At 38.4% G+C, this 22589-nt stretch overlaps 2 protein-coding genes across 7 annotated transcripts in view; both read right to left on the bottom strand.

The window, feature by feature from the left end:
* Positions 1 to 22589, bottom strand: part of LOC114651415 (macrophage mannose receptor 1-like) — a 425221-nt gene that overhangs the window by 362633 nt on the left and 39999 nt on the right. The window lies entirely within an intron of this gene.
* Positions 15232 to 22589, bottom strand: part of LOC127529453 (lithostathine-1-beta-like) — a 19952-nt gene continuing 12594 nt past the window's right edge. Inside the window, exons 2-3 of the mRNA XM_051933090.1 lie at positions 21133 to 21471; positions 15232 to 15963 (exon numbers count right to left, since the gene is read on the bottom strand). Coding sequence (XP_051789050.1) covers positions 15605 to 15963; positions 21133 to 21471 — 698 coding nt within the window. The 3' untranslated portion in view covers positions 15232 to 15604. The remainder of the gene's footprint in view (positions 15964 to 21132; positions 21472 to 22589) is intronic.

Raw genomic sequence — 22589 nt, 5'->3', positions numbered from 1 at the left:
GATAAAGCAACTGCCACCAGCACCACAATCAGCATTGTAAATAAGCAACAGAGAAAAACAGTAGTAGAAGGCGAAGACCTATGCAGCTTAAATAATTCTGTCCTAAGGCTGGAACCTTTCAAATGACACTGGGGGATAAAGCTGCAACAAAACCTCATAAACATATTTATGCTGAAAACATGTACTGTATATTTCATGAGTGCAATATTGACTTACCTGTGAGTAGAAGAATCGCTAACATGTTTTATGTCTATGTAAGAAAGCTAAAATTTAAAAAAAATATATAATAAAATCAATGTTAACCACAAGACACCAAATTTACAAACATTTAAAGATACATTTTGTTGAAGTACATGTTAAGTCATACTTTGCATTTTAATGTAATTTCTGTCAATCCAAGATTTAGTATTAATTTTTTATCATCAGCTGTGCTGAAGGCTTTTATTCAAATATTTAAAGAAAAATAAAAGAGTGAATAAAACTGTAACTTTCCCCACATAATGCAACAGGGCTTTTAAAACAATCTAATAATGTCTACAAGACAAGCCAACTCATAAGAGTTAAATTCCCGTTTGGCCCTGTGGGGCTTTTAAAGTACTGTATTTATATTTAAATGTATGTTTATAGTTGCCTTTATTATGAGTTTTGACACCGAGAAATAAGCTGAAAGTAAAAATTTCATTAAACAAGTGTAACTCTCTTCTCTGTACTGATTTCTTGGTTTAACCTATTTTCCTGTGTATATGCTAAAGGAAAAATAATTTCCCCTGACAGTTCTATTTCTTGTTCTCAGAATTTTCTCCTTTTCACGTCCCCTTATAAGGCACATTTGCCCTTACTGGGTCTTCCACCTTCTGGCAGTATGCATCCATCCATCACTGGCATACAGAGGTGTTCTCCTTTGGTCAGGGTGTTAGTGTTTCTCTTTCTATGATTTGATGAGTAACCATGTCAGTGCCATCTCTGCCTTTAACATATCCTTGCCAGCTCTGCATGTGTTGAAATGGACTCGTTGTCTTTGCTTTGTGGTTTTTTTGTCTATGGTGTGCTGTTTTCTAATCAGCTTGCTAATAGATTATTTGTTGTATCCTCTGCAATGTATAGTGTAATTGAATTGAGGCACCTTAAAGCCCTCAAACCACAGAAGCAACTAAGTAGATCAATTTCAGGTTAAAAGAGTATTTAGTACAATTGTACCTTAATAAAATAGATTACCTCAAAATACTGAGAATTACTCTCTCCTTGTATCCCAGGTTTATCCCTGATCTTTCTTCTCTCCTGACCCCAAGCTCTCTAGTCTTTGAGGGTGGGAGCTTTTTATTAAAGCTGGATGTGTAAATATTTCAGAACATCTGAAACCTACCCCAGAAGCACTTCTGGGTCTGATGGATGAAGGCAAGGAAGCTATCCGATCAACAGCACCCCTCAGCAGCTCTAAAGGCCCCCAAAAGAGCTGTCTACTGTAACTACAACTCCCATGCAGCCCCACAGGATTCTAACCTGTCGCAATGTTGGAGGTATGCTGCCATCCAGAATATTGGAAGACTATATTACCGTGACTGACCCTACCTTATTCTGACTTCCTGTCTGACGAAGGTATTATCAAGTTTTCAGAAGGATTGGAATACAGTCTCCAGTTATTTGCTAACAATTGTCATATTCTGCAATTCTGGCTGGATCATCACAGTAGATTCTAGCCTGGCTAAATCCACAGTATATGTAGACACTTCACTTTGATGTTAAATGAACAGAGTATTCTAACAGAAGAACACATCTCATGCTGCAAACAATACTAAGAGAGTCAATGACAGTAAAATGTATACACACACACACACACACAAACTCAAAGAAGGTATAGGAGAAAATAAAGAATTATGGGTTTTGCCCATCCTATTTTTTGTAAAAATTGATCTATTTGTATGGAATGATGACAATAAAATCAAAAAAATTAAAAAAACAAAGAATTATGGGTTTTGCAAAAAGAGAAACTACTGCCTTATAGGCCTACAAATACATGTTTGAATCTTTGTATTTTTGGTGCAGTAGTTTCTGCATTTGCCCTCTCCAAATATCACTGAGAAGTCTCTTCAACCTTATTTCTTTGTCTTATATTCTGCTATATCATCCTAGAATAATCCCTCCAGTGAGCCATTACACCAATTCTCCTCTCAAATGTAAGATGTACCTCCTGAAGCAACCTTAACTCCTCACTATGAATTATTTCCAGTTTTGGATCATCTTAGACAAAAATAGTCAGAATACACTTAACAAAAATGGAATAAACTCATCGGGAATATGAATACTAATGAATCATAATCCAGAATATACAACCTCTCCAGAAGACAGCTGTCCACAACAGAACAAAATGATTTAGCCAGAGGTTTAAAGTTCTACCACAAAGACACATCCAACATGAACTTCCTAGGCTCCTTGGAACACATCATACAATCCGAAAAGATGCCAGAAGACAACACACAAGAAATAATGTGTGTTGTGGCCAGCCAGTTACATTCAAGATGTCCAACAGTACATGTTCCTTTAAAAGAACAGACGGCGTTAAGATGGCTACAGAAGGATAACAGTATTGTTATCACATGAGCCAACAAAGGAGGCAATACAGTTGTATTAGACAAAGAAAATTATGCCACAGCAATAGAAGAAATACTCTGTGAAACCACCACTTATGAACAACTAACCAGCGACCCAACTAAAACCACCTTTAACACCACTCCGAATAAGCTCTAGAATAACAAACGTCTAAACTCACTGGAATATTACAGAATGAAATCCAGTGATGCAAGCTGCCCTGAATTCTATGCCCTCCCAAAAATACATAAAACCCCTCTAAAATTCAGACCAGTTGTTAGCCTAAAATTTGGTCTAACTTATAACTCATCCAAAACACTTCTTCATTTGCTCAAACATTACACATATGATTCAGAATATTCTGTTAATAGCGCCAAGATGACATTACAGCGTCTTAAAAATATATCCATCACTGAGAATGAAATCATGGTCTCGTTTGATATTGTGTCACTGTACACCATGATTCCAATTCATCTGGCCACAAAAACACTACAAACAAAGCTAAATAATGACCCCACCATAACAACTTGAACAAAGTTGGCCACAAACGACATAATGCATCTAATTTCACTTTACCAGAAAACTTACTTTCATTTTAATGGAAAAACTACAGGCAAAAACTGGTAATGCAGTGATTCAAAAGTGTGGCTCTGACTGAATACAAACCAAAACCTTGGATACGCTACATTGATGACACCTTCCTCATATTAAAAAAATGGCCAGCTGAATGATTTTCATAATCATATCAACACAATATTCCCTGTGATCCAGTTTACTTTGTAAAAAGAAATAAACCAACGCATCAATTTCCTGGACATATCCATTGAAAGAAGTAACAACGGCACCCGGATTACAGGTGTTTATCGTAAGGAATGTTATGCAGACAAAATATTACACTTCGCGAGCAATCACCCTTCATTGCATAAACGTAACTGTGTTAAGACTCTGTTCAGATGAGTTCACACCCATTGTAATACCAAGGAAACTAAAAAGAACGAAAGACACAATCTTTACCAACTATTCGCATCGAATAGCTACCCAAAGGCATTCATCAGAGAATGCTTACATAGGAGATGCCAGAGACCCCAGAAAACAATCAAATCTAACTTGACACCATATCCCACTTGGCAAACACTTCCTTATCATCATGAGGTATCAGAAGGTACAGTCCTTATCCTGTCCAGAGCAGACATCAAAGTAGCGCACAAGCCTACAAACATGCTGCACAATAATTTTTAATGGTAAAAGCAATAAATGGAACGTGGTTTACAGCATACCATGTAATGCATGTCCAGTGGTATATGTGGTGCAGACATCAAAAAAGTAAGTAAAAGAGCAAAATTATACTTGTCCCACGTATGCAGGAACATCGCAATGCAGTCAGAAGGAAGCACCCACAGTCTCTGACATGGACACATACAAGTTTGACTAGACACACATTTAAATGGAACTCAGTGAAAGTAAAATTTAAGGCTAATACTAAAGTGCAAGAGAACTGGCTGAAACGTGGTTATCCAATGAAAACTTTATTAACAGACATCTGGCATGAACCCAGCATATGCAGGCTTGAAAAGAAGAACATGAACATAATAAATAAAATTTTATGACCAACACCCTTTGAACCCCACCTCATCAATTTATACCCCACATCCACTTATCTTCCCCTCCTTATTTGCTATCTATTGCCTTGGGTCCCTGTAAGTATAATCATATTCTTCTGATGTTAATTTCTGATAGGAATCGAAGGGCTAGGAATAAAAAACTGATTCATTTTTTCCCTTTGTGAATTTCCAACTACAAATATGCAAACCATATCACAGACCTTCACCTCCAACTAGTAATGTAAAATATACCCAGAAGCTGATCCAGCAGCTGACAGATGTGATTATACACCACACTTATTCAATAAGTGTTTGTGTATTGCATCACAATAAGATTTTTTTGACCAACTATTTTCACTTTGCAGTTTCAATACAACATTGCCCATGTCATATTTAGAATTCCATATTGAAAGCCCGGTCTCACTAATCAGTAGAGTGGAATTGCTGTTGTTGTATTTCTAGTTTATTGCTTAATTTACTCAGATGGAACAAAGTCTATAACATTTCACGATTCACTTATTACTGGAGAGATATAATTATTTAATATGAAAATGGAAAAAATCAACCAAGTTTTTTTTCAGACAATAGCAACCTTTCTTGGATGAAGCTCTTCTTATTCTTCTGTTCCCAGAATAATATTGGATTTTAGATTTTTTTACTTTTAATGTTGCTCTTTTCTTACTTTTTTGGAAAAGAGAGATGAAATTAACAATAGGAACACTTAAAAATATATATTTTTTAATTCCATGTGTAATCACTGCAGTGGGCTGGCGCCCTGCCCAAGGTTTGTTTCCTGCCTTGCGCCCTGTGTTGGCTGGGATTGGCTCTAGCAGACCCCCGTGACCCTGTAGTTAGGATATAGCAGGTTGGATAATGGATGTGTAATCAGCTCAATGGTATTAGAATATTTGATATTGATTGAATCAATACGCATTTCAACTAAATTCACATTATTGTATTACTATATACAAATGAAAGAATTTAACTGTGTAGCTCTTTCAAATATAGTCATTTTTTCTGACATAAATTAACCTCAATACACCTGGATTGAAAATTACTCATTATAGCTAGCCAAATCATTAGCTTTATACATAAACAATATACTGTTCCCTATAATGTCTAACTGGATTAAATATTCTAAAATAATAGAAACTTAGAAAAACATTTTCTGAATTACCTTCATTTAAAAATATTTTATTTTCCATTTTCCATATTTTATTAATTTGTGTAACATAGTTAAGATAGAAAAACAAAAATATTTTTGACTCACCTAATAAAATTTAAAAATGTGCTAGGGACTTCTGCTAGATTTTCTGTTAACTTTATTCTGAAGCCTATTTATGGTGAATCATTTTGAGTTAAGCTGTGAAAAATATTTGAATTAGCTTTGCATAAGGGTGGCATTTCTGGTAAAAAGTAATGTGATACATTCTCATGACATTTGCAAGTTTGTTTTGGGAATATTTAATCTGAAAATTGAAAAAATTAATCAGCATTAAAAAAAAGGACAATAATAAAGTAAAAAATAAAAAAAATACTAAAACAGTACAATAAGGGTGGCATAGTGGCTCAGTGGGTAGCACTGCTGCCTCGCACTTAGGAGACCCAGGTTCGCTTCCCGGGTCCTCCCTGTGTGGAGTTTGTATTTTCTCCCTGTGTCTGCGTACATTTCCTCCAGGAGCTCAGGTTTCCTCCCAAAGTCCAAAGACATGCAGGTTAGGTGCATTGGTGATCCTAAATTGTCCCTAGTGTGTTCTTGGTGTGTGTGTGTGTGTGTACCTTGTGGTGGGCTGGTTCCCTGCCCAGGGCTTGTTTCCTGCCTTGCGCCCTGTGTTGGCTGGGATTGGCTCCAGCAGACCCCCGTGACCCTGTAATTAGGATATAGCGGGTCGGATGATGGATGGACAGTACAATAATGTACTGTCAAGTGTCTAAGTCCTTCTATTGCTCAATTAAGGACTGAAACACCGGAAGCAACCTTACCAGAAAACGTGCTTGCATGACAATATGAAAGATTGAATATTATCTCAATATACAGTAGTACAAAAATAACATGTTCAAGGCAACTTGTAGGAATAGTGTGGGTGAGAAGAGTCAATCAATTCATTAATCGTTGTTTTTACATTTGCCAATGGCAGTAATTAATTAGATTATTTGGAAAGGCTCCCATCTCCTTATAACAAGGTAACCAGCCAGCCAGCACAGGGTGCAAGGCACAAGGTAACCAGAATTTTCTCAATTTTGGGAAAAAGAACACAATTTACTGATAAACATCTTACTGTGTATAGCTACATATAAGACAGAATCCAGATGCAGGCTGTTCTTAGTTCTTTTACAAATTTTCTAGATTTTTCTGAATTTACAAGATTTTAAGTTTAGCTCTACACTTTTGGAATTTTAGCACAATGTCACAGTCATCTCACAAATACTATAATGCACAACCTTGAGTGAGAAAAGGCTAAATCACTTTGTTGCAATTCAAGGATTTTTTATCTTCAAATTTGTTAAAAGCCTGTAAAAACTAGAAGTATGCCTGACACAGCCAAGAGACTGTTACACAGTCTTTAGTTGGCTGTCTACTAATTTATTTTACTAAGTTCTAATTTATCTTGTCACAGGTAACCTTTTTTTACAATACAAAGTCTTTAAGAAAAGTGTCCAAAGTTCCAGGTTCAAGTGGAAAGCTCTGCATGTGTTGAAATGGACTCTCGCCTTTGCTTTGTGGTTCTTTGTCTATGGTGTGCTGTTTTCTAGTGAGCTTGCTAATAGATTATTTGTTGTATCCTCTGCAATATATAGCGTAATTGAATTGAGACACCTTAAAGCCCTCAAACCACAGAAGCAACTAAGTGGACCAATTTCAGGTTAAAAAAGTATTTAGTACAATTGTGCCTTAGTAAAATAGATTACCTCAAAATACTGAGAATTACTCTCTCTTTGTATCCCAGGTGAATCCCTGATCTTTCTTCTCTCCTGACTTCAAGCTGTCTAGTCTTTGGGGGTGGGAGCTTCTTATTAAAGCTGTATGTGTAAATATTTCAGAACATCTGAAACTTACCCCAGAAGCACTTCTGGGTCTGATGGATGAAGGCAAGGATGCCATCCCATCAACAGCACCCAACAGCAGCTCTAAAGGCCCCCAAAAGAGCTGTCTACTGTAACTACAACTCCCTTGCAGCCCCACAGGAGTCTAACCTGTCGCAATGTTGGAGGTATGCGGCCATCCAGAATATTGGAAGACTATATTACCCAGGCACGCAGCCCTCCACTGACCCTACTTTATTCTGACTTCTTGTCTGACAAGTGTTCAGAAGGATTGGAATACTGTCTCCAGTTATTTGCTGACAATTGTCATATTCTGCAGTTCTGGCTGGATCATCACAGACTTTGTGAAATCACAAAATACCATCAGTAGATTACTATATACATAAGGTGCTCTTCTCTTTACTAATCACCTCCCCACTTCTCTGTTTTGGACATTTTATAGTATAGCAGTCAGAGCTCATTTAGATGAACACTATAGTCCTTTCAGTTCAAAACAGGTCCTTTGGATTTTTCATCCTGTTCCTCAAAGTCATAGAATGCCTTCATTATGCACATACATGGCTGAGAATATTTAAGGGTTTATTTATGTAATTACTAACTTCCTTAAGGCACCTTGTCCAGAGCTGTTTCCTGTTCAGTACTGACAGGATAAATACCAGCATCAGTGACTGTGACTCAGGCTTATTTAAGAATAACTTGGACTTACTTCTTTAAACCCTCTAGGATAAAATACATTAGGCCACACCAATTTAGTGGGTCCTTTTCCCGAGCAGCACTTTGCTCTCTTCAATGTCCAAATCAGTCAGTTGAGTACTAAATGTATAATGTTTGTACACTGATACACTCAAAGCCTCAGATCTAAACTAGTTTCTGTTAGTGGCTTTACAATGGAGTCGAAGCACACAGACGATGCCTGAGGTGATTTCTGTATCAGCACTACAAGCACTGCCTCTTCAGGTCCACCAACTATATAAAGAGCCATCATCCCACAAGTCAGAGTTCATTTGAGAATTTCCTTCTAAGGAGGGTGGAATTCCACCATAGAGTGGCATAAATTTTGTGACACTCATTGGAGCTACAGAGATAGCAATAGGTGCCAGCATCTGTTTAATTAGTGTTTCATTAAATTTAATTTTTTACTTAAAATGGGGTGCCCCCTGGAGTCCAGGAAACTATTTCTGCCTTCGTCTTTTCATTTACAATAACCTTTATAAAAGAACAGTAACAAGGTTTTATTTTCTGGTATTATGTTTGAATCTTTAATGTAGTAATTCATGTTTATAAGTTTATTAAGACCTTAAGAATCTGCTAAATCTGTCTCCATGAATGGGTTGATTCCTAAGCAAATCACTATCTCTATAAGCATGCTCTCCCATTTTTCCTTGAACATCTCAAAGACCTGTATGGATCTGATTAAATGAGTAATCATTGACTTGTGGTCTGTCCAGGGTTGGCTGCCTTATGCTTAATGCTGCAGTGTGAAATCTGTGCCTCCCTACAATCTTGTTATAAAAAATCCAAGCTTAGAAAATATATGTATGGATTTTTATTATATTAACATTACTTTTTTTTAAAGCAAAGGTTAGATGAATGATTCCACTGTGTGGACGAGAAACAGAGAAACCAATTCAACAATCCCAATAACTCCCCGCAACATGCCCTTCACTATTTTCAAAATCATGTCTTTGGTATTACTATAACACAATATTACATATGACTTCATTCTATTTAGAGTGTATTAGTAAATACTTCATATTTCTGAGACACAGATAGTTCTAAACCTGTGAAATTTGCAGATGAAACTAAAATTTGATGGATGTCAAACACTGAGGAGGCAGCAAAAATAAATCAGAAAGACTTGGGAAAGCTTTGAAACTGTTTTGGAACTACACGTGGACAAAAGGAACGTCGGTTATAAATACAAAATGGGAAATACTGTCCTATAGGAAGCAATGTGTTAAAAGGATTTAGGGTTTTATTTTGATCATCAACGTTTTCATCATCTAAGCAATATGCAGAAGCAATTAAAATCACAAATAAAATGTTAGATTAAATAATAAAAACAGTTTTACATTAATCAAGGAACGCTATGCTCAGCCTGTATAACACATCAGCGAGTCTGCATGTTGAATTCTGTGTGCAATTCTAGTCACAATGCTACAAGAAAGACATAGCTGCACTTGAATCTGTGCAGAAGAAAGCAACCAAGTGCATCCCAAGACTGAAAGACATGTTGTACTCTGACAGACCTGAGAGAATTAAACCTGTCTAGTCTCAAACAGAAAGAGACTGCATTGGGACCTAATCCAGGTGTTCAAAATTCTCAAAGGCATTGATAAAGTAGACCCAGCAGAGCTCTTTCAACTTAATGATGAATCACATATTGAAGGACTTCTTGTTCTTCTTCTTTCGGCTGCTCCCGTTAGGGGTTGCCGCAGTGGATCATCTTCTTCCATATATTTCTGTTCTCTGCATCTTGCTCTGTCACACCCATCACCTGCATGTCCTCTCTCACCACATCCATAAACCTTCGCTTAGGCCTTTCTCTTTTCGTCTTCCATGGCAGCTCTATCCTTAGCATCCTTCTCCAATATACCCAGAATCTCTCATCTGCACATGTCAAACCAACGCAATCTCGCCTCTCTGACTTCGTCTCCCAACCGTCCAACTTGAGCTGACCCTCTAATGTACTCATTTCTAATCCTATCCATTCTCGTCACACTTGGAGGACACCAGTGGAAGTTAAGGGAAAGTGTATTTAAGACTGAAGGACATAAGCATGTCTTTACTCAAACATCCATCCATCCATCCATCCATCCATCCATCCTCATCTGCTTATCCGAGGTCGGGTTGCGGGGGCAGTAGCTTGAGCAGAGATACCCAGACTTCCCTCTCCCCGGCCCACTTCTTCTAGCTCTTCCAGGATAATCCCGAGGCGTTCCCAGGCCAGCCGGGAGACATAATCCCTCCAGCGTGTCCTGGGTCTTCCAGGGGCCTCCTCCCGGTTGGACGTGCCCCGAACACATCAGGAGGCATCCTGATCAGATGCCCGAGCCACCTCATCTGACTCCTCACGATGCGGAGGAGCAGCGGCTCTACTCTGAGCTCCTCCCGGATGACTGAGCTTCTCACCCTATCTTTAAGGGTGTCTTTACTGAAACAGTTGTGCTAATCAGGAACAAACTACAGGGCTGTATAGTTGAAGCAGAAAACTTGACAAACTATTAAGAGTGTTTGGATAAAATAGTGGAACAGTGGTGTTGAGGTGTCACCCATTGCATGGCTGCACTCAGGTCCCAATCTGGGTGGTTCATCATATGGTGGGTGCGGCAACACACTGTATCAGTGCATGCTCCCAAACCTCTCCTCCTCATGGACTGGAGGGTCTTCTCTCATTTGTCAGATTTCTTATATTGTTATTGCTTTGAACAAATTGAATGTTGTTTTGCAGTCATCATGGTGTTTTTTGTTTTATTTAAAATATATCTGTAAATATGTTAAATGCAGTAAGCTTGTTAATGGGAAGGGAGCTATATGGACCAAGGAACAAAAATAGAGAGAGGCGAAGTATTTGCTGGCATGATGCATGATTAAAAAAAATACTGAATTGCCATGCTCATGTTAGCTGTAGTCAAATTCCATGATGACATTATTTGTTTTGTATAATAAAATAAGTTGATGTTAAAAATGTACTATTTTAAGGTAGGACTTCCAGCATGGCTCTTTGGCCACACATATTTTCTAATTTGACATAATAACAGAACAGTATTTATATAAATAAAGATGAAAGTCACAATACCTGCTAATGAAAATGAGTGTTCCAGTCTTGGTCTGTGGATTTATTTTACATTATGTAGTGTCTTTAAAATAATACACCTTCACAATATACTTTAGAAAGCACGTAAGACAGCTGTTCAAAGTATAATAAAATAAAAGCAGTGTGCAAATTCAGCATCTCTGTACTATCCTCCTATCCTCTATACTAGCTGGACTGGGATTAAAAAAATAATTTTTCTTATTCTGTGGATCATTAATGGGTAGCACTGGTGAAGCAGATTAGAACTTTTGAAACTGTCAGTGAAAACAAAGCAACAAGGAAATCAGAAAATCTTTTATGTAAATATTTACAAAGGTAAACAAAAATTCAGTATCAGATCCAAGCCAGTGTTCAAAAGTAGAAGTTTGCATGATAGCTTTAAACAAAGACCAGACCCTTAATGATAATCATGAGATGTGTCTGGGTCAGAACTTACAATACAAAAAAATCTTCTACATGGGTCTTCTTATTAGGAGGGTACGCTGTGGGGCAAACTACACTGATGGAATAGTTAGGTGGTGTGCCAAAGACAGTCATCGGCTTCTGCGGTGAAGAAGCTAAACTACACAAAAGGCCAGTGGAGAGCTGCTCCGTCATGCTCAGCAGGCTGTGCAGACTATACAGTAAGCATAGATGCAGACCCAAATGAGCAGCAGGCAAGTGAGAAGTGATGCCAAACAAGGTGGAAACCAATAAAAAGATGTAGAGAGAGCTCTAGTCAGACTAACCTTTTTATTTCTCTTAACACTACAGCATAATAACAGGGGAAAGTCCCGAGGCTTTGGAAAACATCTTGTATCACCCCAATCCCAAAGGTATCACGTCCTAGTGAGCTGAATGACTTTCGGCCTGTTGCTCTGACATCATATGTGATGAAGACCATGGAGAGGCTGCTGCTTCACCATCTTAGGCCACAGGTTCAACACGCCCTCGACCCTCTGCAGTTAGCATATCAGGAGAAAGTGGGAGCAGAGGATGCCATCATCTATATGCTACACCGATCCCTCTCTCACTTGGACAGAGGTAGTGGTGCTGTAAGAATTATGTTTCTAGACTTCCTCTAGCGCCTTCAACACAATCCAACCTCTGCTCCTTAGGGACAAGCTGACAGAGATGGGATTAGATTCATACCTAGTGGCATGGATCGTGGACTATCTAAAGACAGACCTCAGTATTGTCGTCTTGGGAACTGCACGTCTGACATTGTGGTCAGCAACACAGGAGCGCCACAGGGGACTGTACTTTCTCCGGTCCTGTTCAGCCCTATATACATCGGACTTCCAATACAACTCGGAGTCCTGCCATGTGCAAAAGTTCGCTGATGGACACTGCTATCGTGGGCTGCATCAGGAATGGGCTGAGGAGGAGTATAGGGACCTAATCTATGACTTTGTTAAATGGTGCGACTTAAACCACCTACACCTGAACACCAGCAAAACCAAAGAGCTGGTGGTGGATTTTTAGGAGGCCCAGACCCTCATAGACCCAGTGATCATCAGAGATGACTGTGTGCAGATGGTGCAGACCTATAATATCTGGGAGTGCAGCTGGATGATTAAATTAGACTGGACTGCCAATACTGATGCGCTGTGCAAGAAAGGACAGAGCCGGTTATACTACCTTAGAAGGCTGGCGTCCTTCAACTTCTGCAATAAGATGCTGCAGATGTTCTATCAGTACAGTTGTGGCGAGCGCCCTCTTCTGCGCAGTGGTGTGCTGGGGAGGCAGCATTAAGAGGAAAGACGCCTCACGTCTGGACAAACGGGTGAGGAAGGCAGGCTCTATTGTTGGCATGGAGCTGGACAGTTTAACATCTGTGGCAGAGCGAAGGGCGCTCAGCAGGCTCCTATCAATTATGGAGAATCCACTGCATCCACTTAATAGTATCATCTCCAGACAGAAGAGCAGCTTCAGCGACAGACTGCTGTCACTGTCCTGCTCCACTGACAGATTGAGGAGATCGTTTCTCCCCCAAACTATGCGACTCTTTAATTCCACCCAGAGGGTAAACGTTAACATTCAACATTATACATAGTTATTGTCTGTTTTTCACCTGCATTGTTATCATTCTTTAATTTAAATATTATTTATTGTATCAGTATGCTGCTGCTGAAGAATGTGAATTTCCCCATTGGGATTAATAAAGTATCTATCTATCTATCTATCTATCTAATCTATCTATCTATCTATCTATCTATCTATCTATCTATCTATCTATCTATCTATCTATCTATCTATCTATCTATCTATCTATCTAATTAATCCTGCTAAACAAAAAACTGAGATAGGTAGGGCCAAGTGCCAATAGGACATTAGAGTAGAGCACAGATCATCCAATATGATCCAAGATTAAGAATGTTATTATTTTAGTTTATGCTGGCTTGTGGAGGTGATTCCCATCTTGCTAAGTGGTTTTCACACGGAGTTCATAAACTTTTCGTAACCCTTAACTACTTGCACCATATCTTTATCTTAAATTTGAAATTCATTTTGGGATATGTCTAAATATTAATTTGGCTTGCAATAAAAACTACTTAAATCATTCAGTATATCACACTATCTGCTGCCATCTAGTTTACATAGCACTGAATTCACTTATGATGCTGTCACTTATGGAGGAACCAGTTACTGTATATCACAGGGGGCAAATATTTCATTTAAAGTTGACGCTCATTACTTCATACTGTATTGAGTATCCAAGTCAGCTGTCCAGCAGCCACGTATGCACAATATGGCCCCACGGGTTCCTTTCTGGGAGCATGTGCCCACCAGCATCCAGAATTGTGAAAATGGCGAAGATGTGGAGGTGGTGCACTGCTACAACTACTTGGGTGTCCATATCAATGATAAATTGGACTGGTATAGTAACACAGGAAATATATTAGAAAGGGCAGAGCAGACTCTTATTTTCTTAGGAGACTGCAGTCTTTTAATGTGGGTAGTGACATACTCTGGAACTCTGTGAAAACTGACTTTCTATTCTGTAATGTGCTAGGCCTGTAACATTTCAAAAGAGGCCAACCGAATCAACTAGCTAATTAAAAAGACAGATTCAGCTATGGGATGCACTCTTAACCTGCTGAGGGTATTGGAGAGGAGAATAACAGTAAAACTGAATGCCATTGTGAACAATGCTGCACATCCTCTCTCTGACATCAACACTGAGTACTTTTATCCAACAAATTAATCAGAAGTGTGCAACGAAATGCTGCTATAGCAATGTGCCTTTATAAAGTCTCAGTGTGACTGCTCTCTTATCATTAGCCAATTCAAACATTTTTTTTTGTAATTCTCGTGTGTGTTGTAGGGATGCTCTTTTTGTTGGTGATAATATTTATATACTTCTTGAGCTTCTGTAGAACCTAAATTTCCTTTTGGGATATTTATAATTGTATAATTGCAACAACAATAATATCTAACATGTAAAGCTCAATGTGTGCCTGTTTGTTCTTTATACAGTTCCACACCCTTGGTCTATTTTCAACAAAATGTCACACACATATGTCACTTTGTTAGGAAGAGACCATAAACTAATTTGGAATCCAAAATTTTGACCCTGGAGGTACCTTTGGGAGGGTTATTTCCTTTTAACTACAATTAGTTTTAAGGATAGTGCCACCTAGTGGCTCAGAACAAGAGAAACAACAGAACAGACTAAAAACAGACCAGCTGACAAATGGAGAAGAGCTTAAAATTACTTACTGGAGTAACGCTGGGTGCTGCTGCTAGTAATTAGTAAACTAAAGATATAATATAAATTGCCTTTTGTATAAACTCAAGGAAATGTCATTTCATTAGTTTCTCAAAGACAAGACAGTGTGATGAATGCAAAAACAGTTTATTAAAGATAGTTACATTTAGAAAATGATTATATAAATTATACATCAGAATGCATTCATTGAATATAACATTTAGCCTCATTTTTCTTTATTAGTTATATGTCTTTTGTAAACTATAATATACAATTATTCATTATCTATATCAAGCATCTTTCAGCCAGTGCCAAACTCCAGAGAAGTGTAGGAAACAGATGCCATCACTGTTTTGAATGCCAGTGTAATGCAGGCCACATTTTCAGTCACACTCACTAATGTACCTGTTCCAGAGATAACAGCCTGAAACCGGGTTCAGCAATGATAGAAGTAAAGTATGATAACACTGCAAAAGAGTAAAACATTGATATGAACAGTACTTGAAGTGGTGGTACTCTTTTCAGGGTAATTTACCAAGATTCGATCAAAGATTTGGGTGGGGGTGGAAAAGGCGTAGGTATGGTGAAAACTTAGATTGTCATGATACAATGACAGTCAATCAAAGTGGCCAGGTTGGGGATGTGTGCCCTAGGTAAGCTCTAAACACATGGATATATCAACATTCGATTGAAGAACGGTTCGTTGAAAATTTACAAAGAGCTTCCAGTACTCATTGGTATGCTATGAAATGGTGCTGTCATGCTATGTTGAAATAGGAAGAGGTGCTGTCTCACTTCAAACACTGTATATAGAAGTATATAAGAAGATAATTATAAACACTAAAATTAGGGTTAGGGTTAATTTTATTGATACCTACAGATGAATCTGTATTTTTCGGAACAAGAAACATTAGTCCAACTGAAATTCTTCTCTTGAGACATAACAGCACAAGGGCTGGAGGCAGGGAGCTGTGAAGGAGGTCTATGGACCCACTTCTCATAACTCAAAGGTTTTTCATCAATCCACAACCAGAATCCAAAGAGACGGCTCTGCCTTAGCCCCAGCCACACGCTAGATGAACTGGTGTTGTTCAGCAATGCAGCTATTGCATCCTGCTCCAGCTGTGATGAGATGCTGATGAGATCAGAATTCCTTGCTCTGCAGTAATCCACAGCATCTTCCCAAGTTGAACTTGTATTTATAAAGGTTACATTCATGATAACTGCAAGAAAAGTCCAAGAAAGCACATAAGAAGCATTAATAAAAAAAAGTCCAGGAAAGCACATAAAGAAACAAAAAAAAAAATCAAATTAATACTGATATTACTAGTTTATTCTACAATTCTGTTTGTGAAAGTAATGAAAATATTGTTATCTTATGAATCCAGTTTATGTATTGCCCATGGACACACTCTACAAAAGGGGTGTAAATTTCTTGGAGGGCCACAGTGGCTGCTAGTTTTCATTACAGCCACTTTCTTAATTCATATCCACATACTGTAGCTAATTTAACATATTTATCTTACAACAATTATTGTTGACTTCCTTAGCTCTTTGTTTTTTTTTTTCTTTTCTTTTCCTTAACTGTCAGCCAAGCAATAAAGAGATTTAAAGCAAACCCAAAGATGAACAGATAACTCGGTGGTCTTAAATGGTCCTGGAGGGTCACCATTTTCACTCCAAACAATCTCCAATTTAACTGTTAATGAAACTTGTTTTTTAAATTATGTTTCCAAAACTGATTTTCTTTTTCTGAAATCACCATCCAAATGCTTTGTGAGCCCTAAAAGATCAGAATCTTTCAGACACTGACATTTTTATGTTCAGATATTTTAAAGAGAGAGATATTGTTTTAAAGACACAAATGTAAAGGGATCTCAGTCAGCCTGGCCATCTGTTGGCTTGTTTTGTATCTCATTATTATTTGGCTGTTGGTAAAAGAAAAAATTCGACAATTAAAATCCAAGTCAATTAATATCAAAAAAATATCGTATGTTCCATTAGCATTAGTAATTTCTTAATAATGGATAAAACAAAAACCTACAGCCACAGTGTCCTTGCAGGAACTGAGTTTGACACCCCTGCTCTAGATCACCCTGTGTCACACAAAGTGTATTTACTTCGGTTTGGTTTCTTCTTTTCTATTAGAATTTATATTAGCAAGAAGTTGAGAAAAAACATATATATACACATATATATATTGTGAGATATGGCCGGCCATTCATTCCGGCCAACAACCCCAGGCCACCAGATAGAGCCCTCCCTGCAGAATGGAGGTGCTCCGAATGCCAGCAGGGAATCATGGACAATGCAGTTTTAATACACAGCCCTGCTGGATACCATGGGAGCCGCCAGGAGTCGCTGCAGGGAGGCCCAGGGATTGTTATTTTCACTACACCCCGGAAGTGCGTCCCAGGTACATGGACAGAGGAAATGACGTACTTCCGGGATGTAGAAAAGGAGAAGTTTTTACCTGACCCGGAAGTGATAGAAAGTCACATGGACTGAGGGACAGAAACACTTCCGGGTCATGGACTATAAAAGGATTATGGGAAATCCCAGAAGATTGAGCTAAGTTGGGAGGCAGGGTGACGAAGAGTCTGGGAGTGGAGGATTGTGTATAATTTGGAGAATTGGTGTATTGATTTATTGGAGTATTGTGGAGTGGTGGTGCTTTGTGCACTGTGTTATTATAATAAAATAATAATTTGGACTTTTATCTGGTGTCTGGCATGTTGTCCGAGGGTTCAAGGGAGCGAGAGCGCCCCTATCTGTCACAATATATATGTATATATACAGTATATATATATATACAGTATATATATATATATATATATATATATATATATATATATATATATACTGTATATATGTATATATACAGTGCATCCGGAAAGTATTCACAGCGCATCACTTTTTCCACATTTTGTTATGTTACAGCCTTATTCCAAAATGGAGTAAATTCATTTTTTTCCTCAGAATTCTACACACAACACCCCATAATGACAACGTGAAAAAACTTTACTTGAGATTTTTGCAAATTTATTAAAAATAAAAAAAATTGAGAAAGCACATGTACATAAGTATTCACAGCCTTTGCCATGAAGCTCAAAGTTGAGCTCAGGTGCATCCTGTTTCCCCTGATCATCCTTGAGATGTTTCTGCAGCTTAATTGGAGTCCACCTGTGGTAAATTCAGTTGACTGCACATGATTTGAAAAGGCACACACCTGTCTATATAAGGTCCCACAGTTGACAGTTCATGTCAGAGCACAAACCAAGCATGAAGTCAACGGAATTGTCTGTAGACCTCCGAGACAGGATTGTCTCAAGGCACAAATCTGGGGAAGGTTACAGAAACATTTCTGCTGCTTTGAAGGTCCCAATGAGCACAGTGGCCTCCATCATCCTTAAGTGGAAGAAGTTCGAAACCACCAGGGCTCTTCCTAGAGCTGGCTGGCAATCTAAACTGAGCGATCGGGGGAGAAGGGCCTTAGTCAGGGAGGTGACCAAGAACCTGATGGTCACTCTGTCAGAGCTCCAGAGGTCCTCTGTGGAGAGAGGAGAACCTTCCAGAAAAACAACCATCTCTGCAGCAATCCACCAATCAGGACTGTATGGTAGAGTGGCCAGACGGAAGCCACTCTTAGTAAAAGGCACATGGCAGCCTGCTGGAGTTTGCCAAAAGGCACCTGAAGGACTCTTAGACCATGAGAAAGAAAATTCTCTGGTCTGATGAAAGAAAGATTGAACTCTTTGGTGTGAATGCCAGGCATCACGTTTACTTTTCTTGCTATCTGCTGTTTGATGGGTTCTCCAAGTTTAAATTTAAGAAGTTAATGCCACTCATGTCAATCAAAGTGTTTCTATTGAAATTTAAGCAAGTCAAGTCCAATGAATAACCTGAAATGGTAAAAAGACAAGCAGCAAACTCTCAGAGATTTAAAAAAAATTAGGTTACCAAAAAATAAAAAATAATCTAATTTTTAGAGTTATAAAAAGGTCAGTTTTAGAGAATAAGTAATGGGTTAACATCTTACAGCTTTTCTGCAACATTGGAAATTAATTAAGCCTTGAAAGCTGATGCAAACAACTCCTACAGGTGTCCCAACTTTTGTTGATTACTTAAAAAATCCTTGTCTTCAATATAAATTAGAAAAATGGGTGTGTTGTAAATATTTTTAAAGTAAGTGAATGTACTGTTGTACTGTTCATGTGATTTACTCATACACTGTATATATATATATATATATATATATATATATATATATATATATATATACAGTGGGGATCCTGTCCAGCTGGGATGCCTGGAAGGACTGGGGGAGGGATAATATCTCCCCTGGGCCATGACAGGGCAGTCGTCCTGGTCTGCATGGGGTCCATGGGATCAGAGCTTAGAAGCTCAACCGTATTGGGGCCTGTGGCCACCACCAGGGGGCGCCCGGAGGATTATGGAGCCCTGGACTGCAGCACTTCCGCCACAACTGGAGGTGCTTCCAGAAGAGATTCCAGGCACACCCGGAGTGCTTCCGGGTGCTTATGCGACACTTCCGCCACACCAGGAAGTGCCATCAGAAGATCATCATGAAGCACCTGGAGCACATCCGGGGTATTATTAAAGGGGCAGCCTCACTTCAGTAGACGAGTCGGAGTTGGAAGGAAGAGGATGGAGTTTGCGTTTGGAGGAGTGAGGGCAGCAAAAAGAGAAGAAGAGAGAAAGAAGGGACTGAGTTGGCTAATTTAGCATTGTGTGGTGCTGTATAGTGCAGAGAAAAGCATTAAACATGTGTTTTTGGATATCTAGTGTTGTGTCTGTCTGTGTACAGTTTTAAAAAAAATATATATATACTATATATATATATATATATATATATATATATATATATATATATATATATTATATACTGCATGTATATATGTACACATATTCAGTATGCATTTGTTAAAGAATGATTCCAGCTTAATTTCAATAATAACATTGGATATTACCTTAACAGAAAATATGTAACAGTTATCAAAAGATAAGAAGGCATAAATCAGTCTTTGTGATGAAATTACCCAGAAAATTCCTAAGTATGCATGCTAAAAATTAGAAACAAATAAATATGTTTTTTTTAATAATAGCTTTTATCATGAGGTAGGACTGCAGCTTGAGCCTGATGCTTTCTTATCTGTGAACTGGGTACATTCACACAGTATATCATATACCATTGTATCTGATGAAGTAGTCATAGTTTTCCTCAACATAAATAATCAGGTACTGCAACCTTCCTTCTGGTGTACAGTGTAGTTGCCTGGAAAGGAGGACAGGCATTCTGGCCGGGATAAAGGAAAGATTTATACCCAGACAGGAGGCCATAATAGAAGGATTGGGCCAACGGGCTCACTGGGAGTAGTTCATCTCCTTGTATGGCAGGTGGCAGTGTTCCTTAGGGCTAAGGACACCTGCAGGGTGGCATGGGAGTTGGAGTCTAAAGACACAGCCCTGTTGGGTTCTTTGGGGACTGCCAGAGGTTGCAGCAGGTGGAGGACTGCCCTGGTTTTCGTATAACCCAGAAGTGCTTCAGAAGACTTAGGAGATTAGCAGCAGTTTCTGGGTCGACTTTAAAAAAAAAAGCCCCCTGCCTCACTTGAACTGAGTCAGAGTCATGATGCAGTGGACAATGTTCTTTTGGAGGATGAAAGAGGATTTGTGAATGGTTGATTTTGCTGTTAATTGTATATGGAAGGTATTTTGTCAAATAAAAATCATTCTCTTGAATCTGGAATTGTGTTGGGTATTGCTATTTCTGTTGCTTGGGACTCAGTGGCACCACCTAGTGGTTACAACAGGAATTGTAGAGTGATAGAATAACAGAACGTGCTATTTTTGCCACCAAGTACCATGGGCAGGAATTTCTTTTATCAAAAATGTTCTATTCCACTTTTATGTGTACAGCTATTGTTTACAATTGTATTTTAGAAAAAGAACGTCCAAATTATTTTTGTTTTGGATGCCCTTAGTTCTTAAAGTAGCTAAGCTTGAAACCATCTAATTAGATCTAATGAGTGGTCTTCCACTCATGTCATACAAATGATCTGATTCTATTTTTTAAAGCAAACCATTTTCCAATAATTAAAAAGATCAAAGTTTTAGATACTCTCCTAAATATATTTTATTTTATATCACCACATGCAATATATGTCCATCAAAAAATTTTCATTAAGTTGTAAAATACAAATGGCTACAAGAAAGATTTTAAAAAATACTGTAAATATGACTAGAATATTGAATAGATTCATACATTTTGTACTTTTGGTTACCTGTAACAAGATTTTCTGTATTTATAGTTTTAAAAAAATGATTCTAAAGCACATATTTAATAATGCAAAGTAAGCAATGAACCTTACTCTTGGAGCAAATGAAAGGCTTTGTTGAATTGCAATCATCAACACTCCACTTTCCATTATCTTTCACCTCCACACACTTTTTATGAAGTTCAAAATTGTTTGGTTGTGAATTTTCCCAGTTTTGATATGTTGATTTCCCACCATCAGACCACTTCCAGGGATTGTTGAACAGACCAATCCAAAAAGGAGTGCTTTGTGCTTTCTTTATTATCTCCATATTTTCAGTCTCATTTCTTATACTGACCAGGTCTCTGTAGTTCACTTGACAGTAGTTCTGAGCTTTGCTCCAGTTCATACTCTCATTTATCCAAACATATGTACAATTAAAATAATTAGTTTCTGTTAACATAAATTGGAAATTAGAAAAAAAAACATCTTTTATTGTGTTACCTTAATGTTGGTTGTGACACGGAATAAGTGAATAACTAAAAAGCATTTAAAATTCTCTTTGCTGGACAAACTGTTTTATTAAAGGAAAGACAGCTCTACTAACACATCAAAGTAATAAACTTACTTTAAATAATAATACAGTTAACAGTTACACAAGTAAAAATGAGAAAAAAGGAATTATTTCAAATTCATATTTTATTAAAAGATTAAAGTATTGGACTAGACAAACATCAGATGATTTAACTTCTGATATTTAAGCCAGGTTAAACTCTTTCATGCACATACAGTATTTTCACTAGTCCCAGCATCATCGGTATAAAAGATTCATAGTAGAGGAACTAGAACTTTTGTTAAAGGCTTGAACAACACAATTACATTGACAATCATGTTACATTATTTTTAAAATGTTTCCTTTTTTTTTTTTCATAACCTCTTTAACACACTACTTCTCCGCTGCGAAGCGCAGGTATTTTGCTATATATATATATATCTGTATGTGTGTATATATATGTGTGTGTGTATATATCTGTATGTGTATATATATATCTGTATGTGTATATATATATATATCTGTGTGTGTATATTGTGGCACGTGGCTGGGGGTGGTGCCCAGCCGGGACGCCCAGGAGGACAGGAGGAGGGCTCATTCCTCCTCCGGACCACGAGGGGGCGGCCGCCCTGGTTCCTTTGAGGGCCACGGGTGCAGGGCTTGGAAGCCCAACCCTGCAGGGGCCCGTGGTCTCCGCCAGGGGGCGCCCCCATACCTGAAGGACCCGGAACCCCAACACTTCCGCCACACCAGGAAGTACTGGGGGGAAGAAGTTTGGGAACACCCGGAGGGCTTCTGGGAACACAGCCGGCACTTCCGCCACACAAGGGAGTGTCTAGGGAGTGTCGGGGATCACCTGGAGCCCATCCGGGCACTTATAAAAGGGACCGCCTCCCTGCAGAGAAGGACTGGAGTCGGGTGAGGAGTGGACAAGGTTGCGAGGCAGGAGAGGAGGCGGCCTGACGAGTAGTTGAGACTGAGTGAGAGCCTGGACTTTTGGGGAGATTGGTGCTTTGGC

This window comes from Erpetoichthys calabaricus, chromosome 1 (genome assembly GCF_900747795.2).
Source record: "Erpetoichthys calabaricus chromosome 1, fErpCal1.3, whole genome shotgun sequence".
Taxonomy (NCBI): Eukaryota; Metazoa; Chordata; class Cladistia; order Polypteriformes; family Polypteridae; genus Erpetoichthys; species Erpetoichthys calabaricus.
Note: the sequence above shows the minus strand (reverse complement) of the source record. Positions and strands in the feature narration are given on the sequence as shown.